The sequence below is a fragment of the Salvia hispanica genome, chromosome 1 (assembly GCF_023119035.1).
Source record: "Salvia hispanica cultivar TCC Black 2014 chromosome 1, UniMelb_Shisp_WGS_1.0, whole genome shotgun sequence".
In the NCBI taxonomy this organism is placed as follows: Eukaryota; Viridiplantae; Streptophyta; class Magnoliopsida; order Lamiales; family Lamiaceae; genus Salvia; species Salvia hispanica.
In genome coordinates, this window is record NC_062965.1 from 30768895 (window position 1) to 30786258 (window position 17364).

At 35.3% G+C, this 17364-nt stretch overlaps 4 protein-coding genes across 4 annotated transcripts in view; all 4 read left to right on the plus strand.

The window, feature by feature from the left end:
* Positions 1-472: 472 nt before the first annotated feature.
* LOC125222991 (CASP-like protein 4A3) lies at positions 473-2494 on the plus strand. Its single transcript, XM_048125930.1, has 3 exons — positions 473-1508; positions 1783-1918; positions 2117-2494. The coding sequence occupies exons 1-3, from the start codon at positions 805-807 to the stop codon at positions 2309-2311; spliced, it is 1035 nt and encodes a 344-aa protein (XP_047981887.1). The 5' UTR covers positions 473-804; the 3' UTR covers positions 2312-2494.
* A 6392-nt stretch (positions 2495-8886) lies between these two features.
* LOC125201584 (serine/threonine/tyrosine-protein kinase HT1-like) lies at positions 8887-11248 on the plus strand. Its single transcript, XM_048099761.1, has 3 exons — positions 8887-9575; positions 10078-10533; positions 10862-11248. The coding sequence occupies exons 1-3, from the start codon at positions 9213-9215 to the stop codon at positions 11108-11110; spliced, it is 1068 nt and encodes a 355-aa protein (XP_047955718.1). The 5' UTR covers positions 8887-9212; the 3' UTR covers positions 11111-11248.
* Positions 11249-12590: 1342 nt separating this feature from the next.
* On the plus strand, positions 12591-15509 carry LOC125201561 (putative exosome complex component rrp40). Its single transcript, XM_048099726.1, has 9 exons — positions 12591-12791; positions 12919-12993; positions 13712-13798; positions 14094-14150; positions 14341-14433; positions 14619-14691; positions 14769-14844; positions 14954-15044; positions 15144-15509. Exons 1-9 carry the CDS (start codon positions 12741-12743, stop codon positions 15261-15263), a joined length of 723 nt encoding a protein of 240 aa, XP_047955683.1. The 5' UTR covers positions 12591-12740; the 3' UTR covers positions 15264-15509.
* A 1334-nt stretch (positions 15510-16843) lies between these two features.
* Positions 16844-17364, plus strand: part of LOC125194064 (peroxisomal membrane protein PEX14-like) — a 1816-nt gene continuing 1295 nt past the window's right edge. The window contains exon 1 of the mRNA XM_048092069.1: positions 16844-16981. Coding sequence (XP_047948026.1) covers positions 16844-16981 — 138 coding nt within the window. The remainder of the gene's footprint in view (positions 16982-17364) is intronic.

Here is a 17364-nt window from a genome sequence, read left to right on the forward strand (position 1 = left end):
GTTATTTTGTCCTATGTCTGGCATGCATCGAATTTACGATTCGCATAATACAAACTTAGTGATATTGAATTCTTTAAAAGTGAAATGGGATGTGTGTATGCTTATTCAATCGTTTTCAATAGAAAAGGAATACAAATTTTCTAAGCTCCTAAATTTTTATATTCCATTAGACTAGAGCTGACTAAGAAAAAATTAAAAATACTAAATATGGTCAATAATAAATAACCGAAGTTGTTTTAGTCTATCATTAATAAAGAGAGCAGTTGTCTAAGTAGGGAGTATAAGAAGATTATTGTCACTAGTTAGGTTGTCTTATTTGGCAATTGGCACAATTATAAATTTTTTGTAGATATGTGTTACGTATTGTTTTACAAAGACTCATTTTCCATGTATAAATTCTTCGATAGCTCTATTGAATCCAAATTAGGTATATGGAAATAAATATTTATATTTAGAAGCAAATTTTCGACGAATTCATGCAGCCGTCCAATCAATCGCTACTGCCGCGAAATATTTGTTGAGAATCCCTACTGAATCCTCACTCCTCTATAGAACCCCAACACCAACACAACAATAGACCGCAAATCTCCAGACGCCACGTCAGCAAGCCATTTCAAACATCCAATAAAATAGTAGGACAGAAATCCTCACCCTTGCTCCTTCACGCAGACAATAAACACAATCTTTTAATTCAAAACCGATTTGGTTTGAAAAATAAAAGTTTCCTTCAAATTTCCTTTCCTTCCGATCACACAAAATTCCATAAATAAAATTCAAAACCCAAGCTCAAGATTCCTATTTTAAATGGAGAATCACGATTCGAGCAACAGCAACCGGCGGACTCTTCGCAGAAACAGCAACAGCCACATATCAATGTCGGACACCGAGTCAACAGCGAGTCACACCGAGTCATTCCACTCGCCCCTCCGCTCCGACTCGCCCCTCCGCTCCGACGACCCCGTTTTCCTCCCGGAAAACGACAATCCCGCCAACAAAACCACCAAATCCCTCGTCCCAGCCGAGAGATACTACTCCCCCGTGCCGTCGCCGGGAAAATCCAACTTCACGGCGACGTCTCCGCTCGCCGCCGGGAAAGGCGGGCGGCGGCCATGGCCGCATTCGGAGAAACCCACCTCGGGAAACGGCGGGCGGAGGGAGAATTCGGCGGCGGAGAATCGGGAATTTGGGGGGAGGGCGAGTTCGCCGGTGATTTTGGGGCTGAATCGGCTGGTGAAGGAGGAGGCGCCGCGCGGGGTGAAGAAGGTGGGAGCGATCGGCGGTGGTACGGTGGAGGAAGGGTTTGTCGATGAGGTGGGCGGAGATAGGCGGTCGAGGGCTGCGGTGGAGAATATACTGCGGCGGTCGGAGAGGGGAAAGGAGCTGACGAAGGCGGCGTTGGTGGTGAGAGTGTTTGAGGCTCTTGCTTGTGTGATTTCCTTCAGCGTTATGGCTGCTGACAAAACCAAAGGCTGGAGTGGCGATTCGTTTGATCGATACCGAGAGTATAGGTAAGTTGTTCGGTTGTCATGATTACTTGTGATTAACAGTCATATCAAATCTTGTCTAACCAATCGAATGTTACAATTATGTTGTCCTTGATTAGACACAAGTTTCTTTGGGTTTTGGGGAGATTTAATGCCTTTCTTGTTTGGGTAAACATTGTTTTGATTCATTAATGCCATAGTAGTATTTGATGATTTGGCTTGTAATGCTCAATTTTATTGCATTTTGTGTTGCTATTATTCGATAAGGAGTACTAATGCACTGTACTTCCGTGTGCAGATATTGTCTCGTTGTAAATATCATCGGGTTTGTATATTCTGCTTTTCAAGTGTGCGATCTGGCATACCTTTTGGGCACGGAGAAGCACGTCATCTCTCACCATCTACGTTACCACTTTGATTTCTTCATGGATCAGGTTACTTATATATTTCAGCTTCAATACTCTAGTTAGATGAAAATTTATTTAGCTTCAATTATATGGCATTGAGCTGATAAATCAGATTCCAAGTCACTTATCTAAAGTGACATTGTCGATATTGCTCTCTGTTTTACAATTTCAAGCATTACCAAGACAAGATGAGTATTCTTACATAAGATGTTTGTGCCTCTTCAGATTTTGGCCTATCTTATAATGTCAGCATCCTCAGCGGCTGCTACAAGGGTTACAGACTGGATAACAAACTGGGGGAAAGACGAGTTCACGTTGATGGCCAGCGCCTCAATTGCGGTGTCGTTCTTGGCTTTCATCGCCTTCGCCACCAGTTCACTCATATCTGGTTATAACCTCTGCAACAGGGATTCAACTTGATCACTCCATTAGTGATGAGAATGCTGTACAAAGGCAGTGATAGGTAGTAGTTGTGTAGGCATTATTTTTTCTAAGTATGTTCCGATATTCTATTTATCTAATAAAATAATAGATTATTCCGGTAATGATGATGAGCCTCATGAACTTTTTTTATAAGCAAATGAATATAAACTTATTGAAAAACTGCTCTCAATATCTTCTTCTCACTATGTTTTGGCTGAGAGAGATAATGTTTACGTACCATCAAAATTCTAAAAATAAAAATTAGAGGTGAGCTTAAGCCCTCCCTAGATCCGTGGTAATGGTGATTACATGAGGATGAAAATCGGTTGGTCTCTCCTCTATCGATGAAGTAATTTATGTTGAGATTGCACATCTTCGAAACATTGTTCCGAGACTTGTCGTTTATCAGCAAAGACCATTCCACACCCAACGCCTATGTTCGGCAACAACGAGTTTTTTGGATACTTCATGTAATTTTGGATTTTTTTTCGTTTCAATTTTGGATCAGATGCATAGCTACAATTTTGAGTTCGATTTTTTGAACAATTTGGTTAAGTACTTAAGTTATTAATTTTTCAGAAAAAATCAGATATTTGGACCTATCTACCTTTGCTGCATAATATTCATAGGAAATAGTAGAATTGGGCTCTTCGTGAGACTTCATCTTCTATACCTTCTTAAAGAATGTGTTTGGCCCAAATGCACTACCACCTTATCCTGTATGTTTCTCGAATTATTATTTGATCTTTTCCATAAGTTTTAGACCATTAAGAATTTCATATCTATGAATAGAATAAAATAACACTACAAAGAAAGAGTTGAAAGAAACATAAAAACAAGGCATGTGATTGTCCATCATCAGCCATGTTATTGCAGAGTACATAAATGAAGTAGGTGACAAAAAATCCTATTGACATAAAATCAGTTTTGTTGTAGGCCCAACTACACCTCTGTTTCTCTCTCTAGCCTCACATTTTCAGTTATATTTGTTGGCATTTGTTTGCATAATAATGTGCCTATAACCCTAGCGCACCCCAAAAAAAAAGGTTGCCCACCAAACTTATAGGAGAACAAATAATCAATTTGATTCTCAAATTTCATTTTCTATGATAGTGATTTGACAATTCCTAATTTTTAGGCCAAAACTCTAGGCTAAGTTTATGAGAACAATAGGCTCAATAAATTCAATATCTTTCCTATAAGGAGAGAGGGAGAAAGAGGACATGACATGTATATGAAAATAAGAATTCTCCTTGTGTTAACTAATTTTTCATTTTAAAATGGAATTCTCCTCTGGGAAACAATCATTAATGTAATTAATAAAATTTATTAACATAAACTATGTTGCAATGTAGTGGATTAAACACTCACATGACAAAATGGTTGATTTCAAAGTTTGGAGAAAAAGCTGTGAATTTGGTCTCCTACACAGATCAAGTAGTGATGATGCCTTACCCAACTCAGACATGCTCATTTAATTAAACGCGTGAAAATGTCTAATAAATTAATCAACGCCCTAAACATCTAATTAACTAAATTAGCACAAGGAACAAGATAAGTAGATCCAAATTAAAATCAGATACGTGTGATATTTCTCCTTTGGTACTAACAACTGACCGACAGTTGCTCCGTACATTATCGCATTGCATATGGTGTGGGGTTAGTAAACTGACACAAAATTCATCTTAAATTGATACAATCAAGAAAAAATAAGGTTAATCAAGTGTTCATGCATTTAGAATTATAAGAGACTCGTTGTTGTGATCCATCACTCGATGATGCTCTTGAACAGAAAGTTAGAGAGAGAAACTCGTTAAAACAAGTGGTGCAAATGAAAATGAAACGAAAATCGCGTTTATATATGATTTAAAAAAAAAAAAAAAAAAAAAAAAAAAAACGAAAATCGGCGCTGCCCGATCGGACCTCTGCAATGGCGGCTAGCCCGATCGGCCAGCGGATCGGCTAAGCGGCGAGCGATCGGCCAGCCCACGCCGATGCGCTCGCCGATTTCGCAGCTGGCCGATTGCAATGGTTCGGCTAGCCGATCGGCTAGCGCGACGAATCGGCTAGCCGGTCGCTAGCCGACCATTGCGGATGCTCTAAGGTAAATGTAAGCTCAAATTTATAAAGAACATATCGTCTATTTAGCTGCATTTAACATAAAAATACTTACCATTTATCATAATAATGAACTGAAACTTCAATTCGTCGATGAAATAAAATAGTAAAATGAGGCTCTTATTTGTGGATGAAGGGAATATGAACCATTCTCATGGAACATGTGAAAAAAGAAAATTGACTCTATTTTTATTAGACAAAAGGAGTATATATTCACACTGAAAATTAAAAATATAAAATTGTTCATGTTATTTATTAATTTTAAAGTGCGTAGTAAAACTTAAATTTTTAAAAATTTTATGATATTAGATATTAATATCCCTAAATTGAAATACTGATAATTACATTCTCTCAATTGACCTGGAACTCATTAAATTCAATAAATTATTTAATGCTGTCATAATAGCATTAGAGTTTGATGTGAAGATAGTAGCAATAAATATTTTGCCCAACCTAAATACTACACAAAACAAGAGCCTGGGCACAAAACACTTGGATAAGTTCAAAATTAATGCGATAGTTCTATATCACTCTGTGGCAGAGAAATAAATTCATTTCTTATAATACTACTTCGCGAAGAATTTTATGTACGAAGGAAAAATTATTTCTTTTGCAGTAATAATTCCAAGTTGCATAAAGATAAATTCCCCTCTAATTTGCAGGCGAATTGGTCTCACAATACAAGAAAATTATTTCATGCTCCTAAATTATCGATTTATTGATTTTGTGACACGTCCAATTGTTACATGTGCCAAAATTAGTACTCCTTTGTAGTCCGATCTGTATATACGGATATCGTCTTCTGACATCTATACTATAGAGTCTCATTATCCACAAATTCACTCTTAAAGATCGAACCACCGAACCCTACCAAATTAGGGCTTTTAGATCTATTTTTTATTAATAAGATACAGAAATTTATAAATTATTTTCGCCTTCATCACGAGCCTATTTTAATTCATCTGAAGGTAAATAAGTCATACTAACATGTTACGAAGATTTAACTTCGTTCCAGAATATATTACTTCATTCTAGTAGGTTTTTACTTCATTCTATCTAGGTTTTTACTTAATTCCAGTAGGTTTTTACTTCATTCCAGTACGTAAATGTGGTTTCGCCGTCGCGTGCCGTTCTTTCTCTCTACAATATCTATCACCAACGCCATGGCGCTAATATGGTTTAATAAACACATGGAATAATGTAATAAATTATTGGAATGAAGTATGTGTAGAAGCATTTGAAGTCCTACTGGAATGAAGTAAAAATCTTATCCAATGAAGTAATAACGTTTCTGAATGAAGTAATAAACCCACTTGAATAAATTGCATTTTTAAATATTAATCAAGCAAAAACCCACGTCAATGAATTTGAATGAAGCATATGTTGAATCATTTCAAAACCTATTGGAAGCAAGTAAAAACATGTTGTAGTTTCAAGGTATTACGTACAGAATGAAGTAATAAACCTATATAATGAAGTAAAATGAGCTTGTAATGAAGCCGAAAAAATTTTCACAGCAGCACATCTCATCAAAAAAACTAGATTTAATGGCCCAGATTTGATCTCTAGTTCGGTCTTTAAAATTGGTTCAACATTGATCACAACTCTCTATACAATATATATATAAGGGGAGTTTTGGGGGTAATTAGAGAAATAAATCATATTAAATTTTGTTGAGTAATTGTGGGTACGTTTTGTAACTGCAACCCACATTTAAAATATATTTAGGATGGTAATTACAAGCTAGAAAAGTGGGAAGTGATTATTTAGATAGTGGAGGAGTATTTAGATAGTGGAGAATTTAAAATCAATGTTCATAGCAATTTTGTAACAATTTAGCAAATACTTTGGAAACCTACTCATTGAGTTTCCGCTCCCTACTCATTAACACTTTTTGGGTAAGAATCCATATCTTTGTTTGAGTAAAGGACATTAAGATTTTTATCATTTTTTGTTCATTGAGATGATTCAAACGTATATTTTATTTGCCTTGATGAACAGATGGCTCGGCAAGATCATTTTGGAGACTTACATCTTGCAGTTTCGCATATGGCTGAGGTATGCAATTTAGTTTCTAAAATCATCATTCATTCACTCTTGGTATCATCTTTATCATGTGATATGCAGGGGAAAATTTAATTGCCATTTAATTTTAAAAAAATTATTAAACTAATATGTTATGTGTGAATAATTGGAGTGAGTGAAAGTTTTACTATGTCATTTAAATTAAATTTGGTTTAACCATTTGATTAGAATTTCAAATAAAAATATTTTTTGTCCTTTTATCGAATGCATGTGGTGTGAATTGTTCGATGATGTACTTTCATGGGTCTCATCTTATGCTTTGCTCTACGGATGGTCGTTTTAATACATATTAATTATTGATTTTGTGTATTGCAAATTGATTTTGTTCTTTATTTTATTGTAGTTTTAGGTGAGGTGAGCGGTTAAAGATACAAACGAGTTATTTTACGTGAAGAATTGAAGGTTTTAGTTTATAATGATGAGATTTATTTTAATTTAAAGTTAATGTAGTGTATAAAGAAGTTTTTAAAATGATGAGTAATTATCCATTTGTATTTATTCTTTATTGTGATAGATTTTTATCTTCATATTCCATGATTTAATGTTTAAACATTATATTATGCTATTTATTTTAAATTTATTATGCTTCAATGTTGATTTGTATATATTTTTTGATTTTCATATAACTAAAATTGTTACTCACATTATGTATATATTGATTCTAATTTTATTTAATTAATTTAAAATTATAAATTATTATTTTAAAAATATATTAATTTATACATAGCCCCAACGTGATACTAGTTAATATTAATAAAAGTGATAAAGTCCTAATGTAATTTTTATTTGGGCCGCAGTAAATAAATTGTAATAAAACGAATTATTTTTCATTCCAATTCAGGAAATTGTAAATTGTAAATCTGCTAATTCCATAGCCCCTTATCTTCAACAATGCTAACAAATGAATTACTACTACTAATTACAAAATCTATAATTTAGAGTTAATTAGTGAAAGAATCCCGTTTATATGAGAAACCGTACACGGAAAGGTGCATACGGCACAGTACACACAGTGGCACATACTGAGCGGGTTTTTGTTCATGTGGGTCCCAGTAGGCCTTCAATTTGTGTCTCTGTTTCTTTTGTTATGAAATTTAGTGGAATCCATACCCCATACACGTGTCGCCGAATGACCATACTACCCTTCTAGGGGTTTGTCTTACCTTTATTAGACCATACGGCATACACAATAGTTTATCCATGGTATCCGCTGTCATTATATACTCCCTCCGTCCCAAGATAATTGATTTATATTCTTTTTCGGGGTGTCCCACTATAAGTTACCTATTTCCATTTTCAGCAAAAAGTCATCTCTCTTACTTTATTCTTCACTTACTTTATTCTCTCTTCTCTCCTCTACTTTTCCCTCTCTCATACTTTACTCTCTCCATTTTAACTTATTTAAATATCATTCCTTAAATCTCGTGCCCAAAAGAAGTAGGTCACTTATCTTGGGACGGAGGGAGTATTTAATAATTTGAAGTTCAAATGTTATTATTCGATACCATCTTTACTTTCTAAATAGAGAGTATGCTCAAACGGATCATATGATTATGACTAGTTTCTAAACGAATACGAGTTATATGTGGCTATATGTAGTAACTATTTTAATTGCATTCTTGTTTTGACAAGAAATTAAGTGTATGTGGACAATGTGCTCATTCATTGTTTAAATGTGGAATGATATTAATTAGAAAATTACTCCATCTGTCCAACTAAGTCGAGTTATATTCATTTTTAAAATATCCTAATTAAGCTGAGTCGTATTCATTTTTTTTGACAAAAAATAGAAAACATCTTATTACTCTTACTTTATTCGATCACCTACTTTACTCTCTCTTTATTTTCTCTATTTTATTCATCTCTCTTACTTTTTAATGCAATTTCTTAATCTCTGTGTCCAAAAGTTTTAACTCAATTTAATTGAGACTGAGAGAATATTAAATAGTAGTAGTAAGTAGTACTCCCTCCATCCCACATAATTTTACTCACTTTGATCCAGCACGGGTTTTAAGAAATTTAATGAAAAGTGAGTTGAAAAAGTTGGTGAAATGTGAGTCCTACTTTTAAAGTATTAGTTTTATAATAAAATGTGAGTAGGAATGAGTTAATGGAATATGAGGTCCACTACCAAAAATGATAAAAATAAAGTGTGTAAAATTATGTGAGACGACCCAAAATAGAATATTGGATAAAATTATGTGGGACGGAGGGAGTATTTGATTATATTTGCACTTAAAAAATGTGGCATAATTGGTAATTTATAAAGAATGAGAAGGGTATAAAAGTAAAATAGGACAGAGAGTCATAATGATTAGACAGCCGCATGTCTCCTCCGAAGTGGATCTTCCCATGTTATGAATATTTACTCACTTTCTACTGCACTCTCTCTCTCTCACACACACATCTACAGGAGACAGAGAGCCAACTGCCATACCCATCTCTATCTCTCATCACTCATTTTAGCTTCCATATCAAGCTCTGTGTTTTCTCCAGTGAAATCGTTCATACCATATTTTGGGTCTTATTTCTGGGAGCAAGATTAAAGCTTTAAGTGCAGCAGCTTTTTCTATGTTCATGTAGAGTCAATAAAGCAAAAGATCTTTCGCAGAAGCGAATGAGTGAAAAAGTTTCCATCTTTGTCTACAAATCGAGGGCAATCTTGATTTTCCATTGATGATTCTGCGCGAAACCCATGACGAATTTCCAATGGCTGAAGCAGATAGCGAGCACGCAGACCAAGCTGGAGAGGAGGCTGTCGCTGGGGGAGTACAGGAGAGCGATTTCATGGTCGAAATACCTGATTTCCTCCGGAGCAGAGATCAAGGGCGGAGGTGAGGAGGAATGGAGCGCCGACATGTCGCAGCTCTTCATAGGCAACAAATTTGCCTCTGGGAGGCACAGCAGGATTTACAGAGGCGTCTACAAGCGCAGAGATGTGGCGATTAAGCTCATCAGCCAGCCTCAGGAAGATGGGGATTTGGCTGCATTTCTCGAGAAGCAGTTCACTTCTGAAGTTGCTCTCTTGTTCAGGCTCAGACACCCCAACATCATCTCTGTAAGTTGCTTCTTCTTCATCTCTTTTTCTAGGGTTGAATTGGGGATGGTTTTGTTAATGTTGTACACTATGCCTTAGATGTTGTACGTTGCATATGAAAGTATATCTTCATTGCCATTGTCACTAGGCTTTGTGTTTGTTAATCTATGTTCTTCACTTTTTTCTTCTATGATTATTCTATGCTTAAATGGATATATAATGTTCTTCATCTGTAATTTCCCAGTTGCCTAATTAGGACATTCTAAGATATCGAATTTCATTGAGAACTCTTCCTATGTACTATTGTCTTGTTCTGGAATCATAGAACCAATGTCATAATATAAAAATGTCCCATTTTTTACCTTGTTTAAGGATCTTAGCTGCTCTTGAGAGATGCTCTTGTTTGTATGGAATCACTTTCACTAACTCTGCAACAAAAAGAAGCCCGAGTTTATACATTCAGCATAAAATCATGTTGTTGTTGTTGATATATCTATAAGATTGATTGGCTTTATAAATGCAGTTTATTGCAGCATGTAAGAAACCACCAGTGTTTTGTATCATCACAGAGTATTATCCGGGTGGTTCCCTCAGAAAATACCTGCACCAGAAAGGACCGTATTCGCTTCCTCACGACCTTGTGCTGAAGTTGTCGCTCGACATTGCACACGGTATGCAGTATCTTCATGCAAAGGGGATTCTCCATCGAGATCTTAAATCTGAGAATCTTCTGCTTGATGAGGATATGTGTGTCAAGGTAGCGGATTTTGGTATATCGTGTCTGGAAACACAATGTGGCAGTGCCAAGGGATTCACAGGCACTTATCGTTGGATGGCTCCGGAAATGATCAAGGAGAAACACCACACGAAGAAGGTCGACGTTTACAGCTTTGGCATTGTAATGTGGGAGCTGCTAACCGCCTTGGTACCATTCGACGACATGACCCCAGAACAAGCCGCATTTGCAGTGTGCCAAAAGGTACGGATTTAAAGCTTAGTTACTCGACAGTGGGTTGCATCTTAAAATGGTTTTGATACGTACATATGTTATCGCATTATACGTGCTCATACTATAAGGGCTTGTGTATCGATATTTTGGACCTTTACTCGTGTGATAACAGAAGATAAGAAGCCTCCTAATTGTCGTTTACGCCTTAAAATATGACGAATTTCGGCCTTTTGCTAATGACCATGTAAGATCCAATATACAGTTTGAAGTATGATGGAATCAGTAGTTTGTTAGTACATTTCTTTATTTCAGCATTTGATCATCTTGATTTAGCTATAACATTGTGTGTCCTTGGCAGAATGCAAGGCCGCCACTGCCTTCTACGTGCCCTACAGCATTCAGCCGTCTCATCCGGCGTTGCTGGTCGGGCAATCCAGACAAGCGGCCTCATTTTGATGAGATTGTGAGCACGCTCGAGAGCTACACGGAGGCTCTAGCGCGAGACCCAGAATTCTTTACCTCGCACGAGCCATCGGAGGGATACACCCTTGCAAGATGCATTCCGAAGTGCATTGCCACTCGTCGATACCCGTCACTAGGGACATGAGGTCCTGGACGATCAGGTCTGATGCTAAATGCACTGTAGTGGTTTTTCTCATGTTAGGGATGAGTTTGATTTGTAATTTGAGGTGCAATTGATGGCCTCAACATCCATTTAGCTTTTCCCTAATTTTTCTTTCTTCTATGGAATGTTATGGAATTACTATAAGATAATTCTCTTTGATAAATCCCCAAAATGGGGGTGATAATTCAAGAGAGAGTTCTATTAGGAAAAAAAGGTGTAGTAGTATCCTTGTGATAACTATCATTATACCTCAATATTTTAACCCTGTAACAATTATGTAAAACCAAAAAAGTACTACAACTATGTAAACAAATTTATAAGTACGGATATAAGTGGTAATTGAAAAAATACTTCTTTCTTTCAATTCTTTTTTCTCTTTAAACTATCGATTTAAAACCATTTTGTCTTTCATCTGCCATTTTTAAAAATATTATTTTTTATCTCCCTTTTCCTTCATTCTTCTCTTTTTGGATATAGAAAATAAAACTAAAAAGTACTCCGTATAAAAATATGTGCTAAATCAATCCCAAAAAAATCAATTATACCTTTAAGATATGGCAAATAATTCCTTTCAATTATTTGATTCCAGATCAATTAAATCCAGATTGGACAGCAAATCAATCAAATCCTCTTTCCCAACAAACAATAATATCTTGTGTGTTTAGTTGATGATTACAAGCTTAAGAGTTAATATTTGGGATTTGTATATTAAAAGGCAGCAGGGTGTATTGTTTGATAAAGCATAATTATAAGAAAAGAAATTGGTATTTTGATGTCATATGAATAAAATATATTACTGTACTTCCTTTAGTTCATAGTATTAGAAATTCCATTTTTGATTAGCGCGTGTTTTGATAGACTTTTATTATAAATGAAAAGTAGTAGAAAATGTGATCCATAGTTTTATATATTGAATTTATTTACAGGATGATATTTCGTTTATCTAAAAAGAAGCTCATCTCGTTCACTTAATTATTAACTTAGACTTTCCGTTTTTAGTCCTTAACGTGTGGAAAACCCCATTTTCAAAGAAGATTACTTACTAATCAGACATTAAGAAATCATTGAATTTAACAAGAATGCATGCATCCTACATGTGGGTTCATTTTATTCTTCGCCCTTTTATTAGAGAAATTTATGAAGTTCTCGTTCACTAAATAAATAACGGGATTTGATTGATTCTGTTCATCAACCCAATTAATTAATTACTGAACTAATTGTACAGGAAATTTAAAAAATCAATAAATTAATCAATCGGTGCCATCAATTAATTATCTTAGCTGAAACAATTAATTAAAAGCCTATTAGCCCAATGCTTATTTAAAACTTGTTAGCCCAAGTATTTAATTAAATTCATAACTCTCCTAAAACAGCAGGCCCAATCATTGAAAGAACTAACAGCCCACTTAAAATTATTAGGCCCCAAACAAGTAAGAATTTCCCGACTAAAAAAATCCCCAAATTTAAAATCAGAGCGCCCTAATTCCCTATCTCTCGACTCCTCACCGGAAACCGCGCAGACCGCCTTGCCTGCGCCGCCTCGTAGCCGGTCTTTCCCTTCCATTTGGAGCTATACTCACAAGCACCTGTAGCCATCTTTGTTTACAGAGAAATGGAATTGAAGCCCTCAATACCTTCTTCGAGCCTTATTGATCAACAAGTGGTAAGTGTGACAAACTCAGTTTTTGTTTATAATTCAATTTATGGAGTGTGTATTTACCTACGACGAAATTGTGTTTCTGATTAATTTTTGGTTGATTCCTCCCTCCCCTCCACCAATTTATTTTCAGTTTCCAGGAGATGTGGTACTGGACCTCTCCAAAATAACTAGTCAAACCATCAAGCTTGGTGGCGGCCTCCGTCAGGTTTCCTACTTTCTTGTTCTTTTTTTGCTGTATGAGTATTTGTTTTATTGTATTTGGAATGTTGTTCTGTTTTGGCATTTTAAGAATACTGACTTGCTTTGTGAGAAAATAAAGTGTAAATTATTTAAAGAAAGTTAATCCGTTGGCTGCTGATAGTTGTGACATTTTCTGGAGTAATGAGTTACTATTGAGTTTATCTTATAAGTTTAGTTATAAATTTGAAAGAATGTGTATCTTCGGTCCTAATGTATGCACTATTTGCCTTCTTTTGTGGTAGTAAATGTGAGAAATATATGTGCATTTGGGTCTTTTAATGTGTATTCGTATGATACTCTCTCCAAACATGGCCAAAATAGTTTGTGCTATGTATACATCTTGTGACTAGAATCACTAGATCTTCGCTAGTGATCACGATGCACGGAGCTTCTGTTTACAAAGTGAATGTCTGTTGTTAGTTCACCGAAGTTACTTCAATCCTCTTCCACATGTTTAAATTTTGGAGAACACAGATGTTCAAACTATGATTGCATCAGCATATAATTTGTTTGTCTCTATGAACCTCTTTTAGTTGATTTTTCTTTCAAGATACATGCTAAACATTATAAATGATTACTACTACTTTTGTTGTGGAAATTTGATCATGCATATCTCTTTTTTTTTATGAAAAATCAAGTTATGTTTTCCCTTTGGACGAGATGTTGATACTGTTTGTTGGCAGGATGGTGACTTAATATCTGTCATGAAGGGTGGAGTTTTGAGATTCTCAAAACCTAACAAATATTGGGTTGAAACCTCCCAAAAACGGGTGAGTTAGATAGTACTAGTTGCTATAAATTTTGACTTATTAGGAACTGGTTTATGATCAATATTAATACTAGTAAATTTCAAACTGTCTTCCATTGTGGGCATATTTCATCTTCACTTCAGTTATAGAATAATTGATGATAATAGTGCAATGGCACCTAATATTTGTGTGTCCCTTATTTCTCACTTTTTTCCATAAAGTTTGTTGGATCTGTCATTGTTTATCATTTTGGCTAATGTGTATTGTGTATATAGAATAATTTCATGTTTCTTATTCAATTCATTCTTTTCTACAGTATGTGCCTAGTGCTGGGGATAATGTACTTGGAATAGTAGTTGATGCAAGATCCGATGTAAGTGCTCTTATTTTCCTATTATCAGATTTAATGATAGGTGGTGTTTAGATGCTTTGTATTGAGTTGGGTCTTGATTGTTGTTATTTCGAGTAAAGCTTGCATGTCTGTGCCATTTTTTTCTTTGTTGATTTAGTTGTTCATACTATAAATTGTGTTTGCTCTCTCATAATTTTATGTGATGTAACAGAATTTTTTCGTGGATATAAAAGGTCCAACCTTAGCCTTCCTGCCAGTACTTGCTTTTGAAGGCGGAACTAGGAGAAATATTCCCAAGTTTGAGGTGAATATCTTGACTTTACATAAGCTTGCACACACTACATGCATATGTTATTAAATGGTTCACTATTTTGTTTCTAATGTGTCATTGTGAGCTATATATGTTCTGTATTGATTGTATTTATAATTATACTTTTGTGGATGACCTTGTCCATTGTTGACTTGTTAGACTTTTGGCTTCATTTGCAGATGGGCACATTGTTGTATGTCCGAGTTGTCAAGGCAGATACCGGCATGAACCCCGAGTTATCCTGCATGGATGGTTAGTCGATTAACTTGTCTTAATTATTTCCTTGTTCCCTATTTCTTTTTTGTTAAGAAGTTCCTTCTGCTTTGTAGCCTCTGGAAAAGCGGCAGAGTATGGTCCCCTTAAAGAAGGGTTCATGTTTGAAACGTCAACCGGCTTATCAAGAACGTATGACATGACATTACTCTTCATTTAAAGATATATATCTATTTTCTATTGATTGCTTAACTACCACACGAATAGATCTCACTGAACTTCGTGTTTGCTTGCTTGATAGGCTGCTGAGCTCTCCAACATGCCCTGTTCTTGAGACTCTCGGGAAAAAGATTGCTTTTGAGATCGCTGTTGGTTTGAATGGCAGGGTGTGGGTATGGATTCAACTTTTAAGCCTCATGTCTATTTATGTCGCTCTTTAAGTATAGTGTCTGATACCTTCATCCACTTATTTCATTTCCTAATTTGTTTAGGTGAATTCTTCTACTCCATCAATTGTTGTACTAGTTTCAAATACAATCATCCAAACGGCGTCTATGAGCCCTACGCAGCAAAAAATCAGGGTGGAAAGCTTGCTCCAGAAAATGCAATGAACAAATACACCTTATGATTTTGTCTATTTTTTGTTGAACTTGCTGTAGTTACTCTTTAGTTTTCTGTAGAGGTACTCGATTTGGATCAGTGGTCGATTTCTAGGTTTCGTTGTAAACCTAATTGGTTACTTCCAATCACGGAAATCAATAGTTCAAACCGCATTTGGTTATTTTCCATTTTTGTATAAACTTTTGTACCGGCATCAATGGTATCTCCAATTATAGCGGCTCTGGGATGTTTTGTTATAGAGTTGATTTATAGTAATCATACTTAATTTACATGAAACAGGATGCACGTTCTGAAATTTCTATATTTTTGCTATGTGGAAATTTGTTTTGCAACTTTTACAGTAGTATTGGCAAACGCAAAACACTAAAAATGAGGAAGAAAAATCTCTTTGTTTTGTTGACTGCAGTCAAGCGACAAGAAAATCAAAGATCAGTGACCCTAAGCTCGAAGCATGTAGTAGTATATAAATAATTTAGGAGTATAAGAAAATCATAGTTTGACGATATTAGTGAATAGTTATAGGTAATCATATTGTTAACTTAACACTCGTTACACAATTACAAGGCTCAAATCAGCTCATTGCTCCATTTACCAACAAATGAAAGTAATAAGATACTAGTACCACTTAACCCTGGATCAACATAAAATAAAAAGTCTGTAATTACTAGTAAGTAAAGAAGAAAGAAGAAAGAAGAAAAGAAAAAACATATGCACAATAGGGGTTGTTAATCAATCGATTTGGTTAATTAATCGAATAAAAACTCACCCCAAATCGATAATCAGAACAAATTAAATACTCTTAACTAGGCTAAGATTACAAGGTCGTTATATTTTTCCATTTACATTACATAATTTCTGTCAATAATCAAGTTAGAACTTTTTTCATTTTTCTATTGAAACATAGCTAAGAATTCTATGGCACAAATTAAAATCCCTAATTATGGATTATAATGATGATGGAAAATTTTCTTAAATATAACCGAATTGAATATTTTATTATTTTTTTTTTTAAAAAAAGACCGTAGTCGGTAACGGTTTAATTATAAATTATCAAAATACACAGTGGCACTGGCAGCTGTAGCTCTATTGTAACTTCCTCAAATAACCGAATACTCTGTTCAACCCCATGCAACCAACATAACCACTTTTCTCCTTCTTTCCACTTCAAATTCATGAGTCTCCTTTTCTGATTGAGATCGTTTTCTCTCGTTAAATCTATTATTTCCTTATGGCGACTTCTCCGCCAACTTCCACACCCCAAAATCCAGGTAATCTAATTCATATACTCGTTACTATTTTTAATGGAGACTTGAACGTTGAACTTCTAGTTTGTTACTTCAATTTACCAACTTCATGTTTTGTTTTGTTTTGTAACCGCAGTGGTTTCTTGCTTATTTATGTGAATTCTTTAATTCATAACTCATAAGATTAGATGAAATTCTAGCTGGAAAGTAGTGGTAATCATCATGAATTAGTGAATCAGTGTATATAAAGCTCGAAACGAATTCTGCATTGGCGTGTAGATTTTGTGCGTATTTGACTCAAGAAGATGCTTGCTTGGGTTATGAAGATGATGCTGAATAGGAATTGTGCACCTGCGGGTAGCACTTCGAAAATTGAGATGCTCTCCCAATTCAACGGGTATCATCCTATACTTGCAGTGGGATTACTAGCTGCAGCAGATGCTGGAACAGCAGTACTTTTCAAGGTGTTCTTTCTAAATTTCCTTGGCATTAGTTAGTGTTAGTCTGTGAAATTATATTTTCAAGAAGCATGTTATTATTAGTCTCTTGATATCTTGCAGTTATATTTGGAGTGACTGCATCTGTTTGTTTGATATCTCTAATTTGGCATTACTTTTTGTGGTATACTTTGTGTTAGAAATCTTTTGTCCCTATGTGTAAGAAAAAAACATGTGGGAAATTTGAAAAGGTTAAGCCTTTGGCCTTTCATCTTTTGGTAACCTCCAAATGCATTATGGTATGTCTTAATGTCAAGACCTTTGAGGTGGTCTCCCCTATCCTATAAATAGGTGGAGCTTGGGAGATGAGAACACACCAACAATCATTCTCTCAAGCTCTCAAGCATTCT

What these genes read in the sequence shown, in the direction of transcription:
- LOC125222991 (XM_048125930.1), top strand. Translation starts at nt 805, where the DNA reads ATGGAGAATCACGATTCGAGCAACAGCAACCGGCGGACTCTTCGCAGA. An exon ending in GATCGATACCGAGAGTATAG is followed by an intron (nt 1,509 to 1,782) that starts GTAAGTTGTTCG and finishes TTCCGTGTGCAG; the next exon opens with ATATTGTCTCGTTGTAAATA. An exon ending in TTGATTTCTTCATGGATCAG is followed by an intron (nt 1,919 to 2,116) that starts GTTACTTATATA and finishes GTGCCTCTTCAG; the next exon opens with ATTTTGGCCTATCTTATAAT.
- LOC125201584 (XM_048099761.1), top strand. Translation starts at nt 9,213, where the DNA reads ATGACGAATTTCCAATGGCTGAAGCAGATAGCGAGCACGCAGACCAAG. An exon ending in GACACCCCAACATCATCTCT is followed by an intron (nt 9,576 to 10,077) that starts GTAAGTTGCTTC and finishes TTATAAATGCAG; the next exon opens with TTTATTGCAGCATGTAAGAA. An exon ending in CATTTGCAGTGTGCCAAAAG is followed by an intron (nt 10,534 to 10,861) that starts GTACGGATTTAA and finishes TGTCCTTGGCAG; the next exon opens with AATGCAAGGCCGCCACTGCC.
- LOC125201561 (XM_048099726.1), top strand. Translation starts at nt 12,741, where the DNA reads ATGGAATTGAAGCCCTCAATACCTTCTTCGAGCCTTATTGATCAACAA. An exon ending in TTGGTGGCGGCCTCCGTCAG is followed by an intron (nt 12,994 to 13,711) that starts GTTTCCTACTTT and finishes GTTTGTTGGCAG; the next exon opens with GATGGTGACTTAATATCTGT. An exon ending in CGAGTTATCCTGCATGGATG is followed by an intron (nt 14,692 to 14,768) that starts GTTAGTCGATTA and finishes TCTGCTTTGTAG; the next exon opens with CCTCTGGAAAAGCGGCAGAG.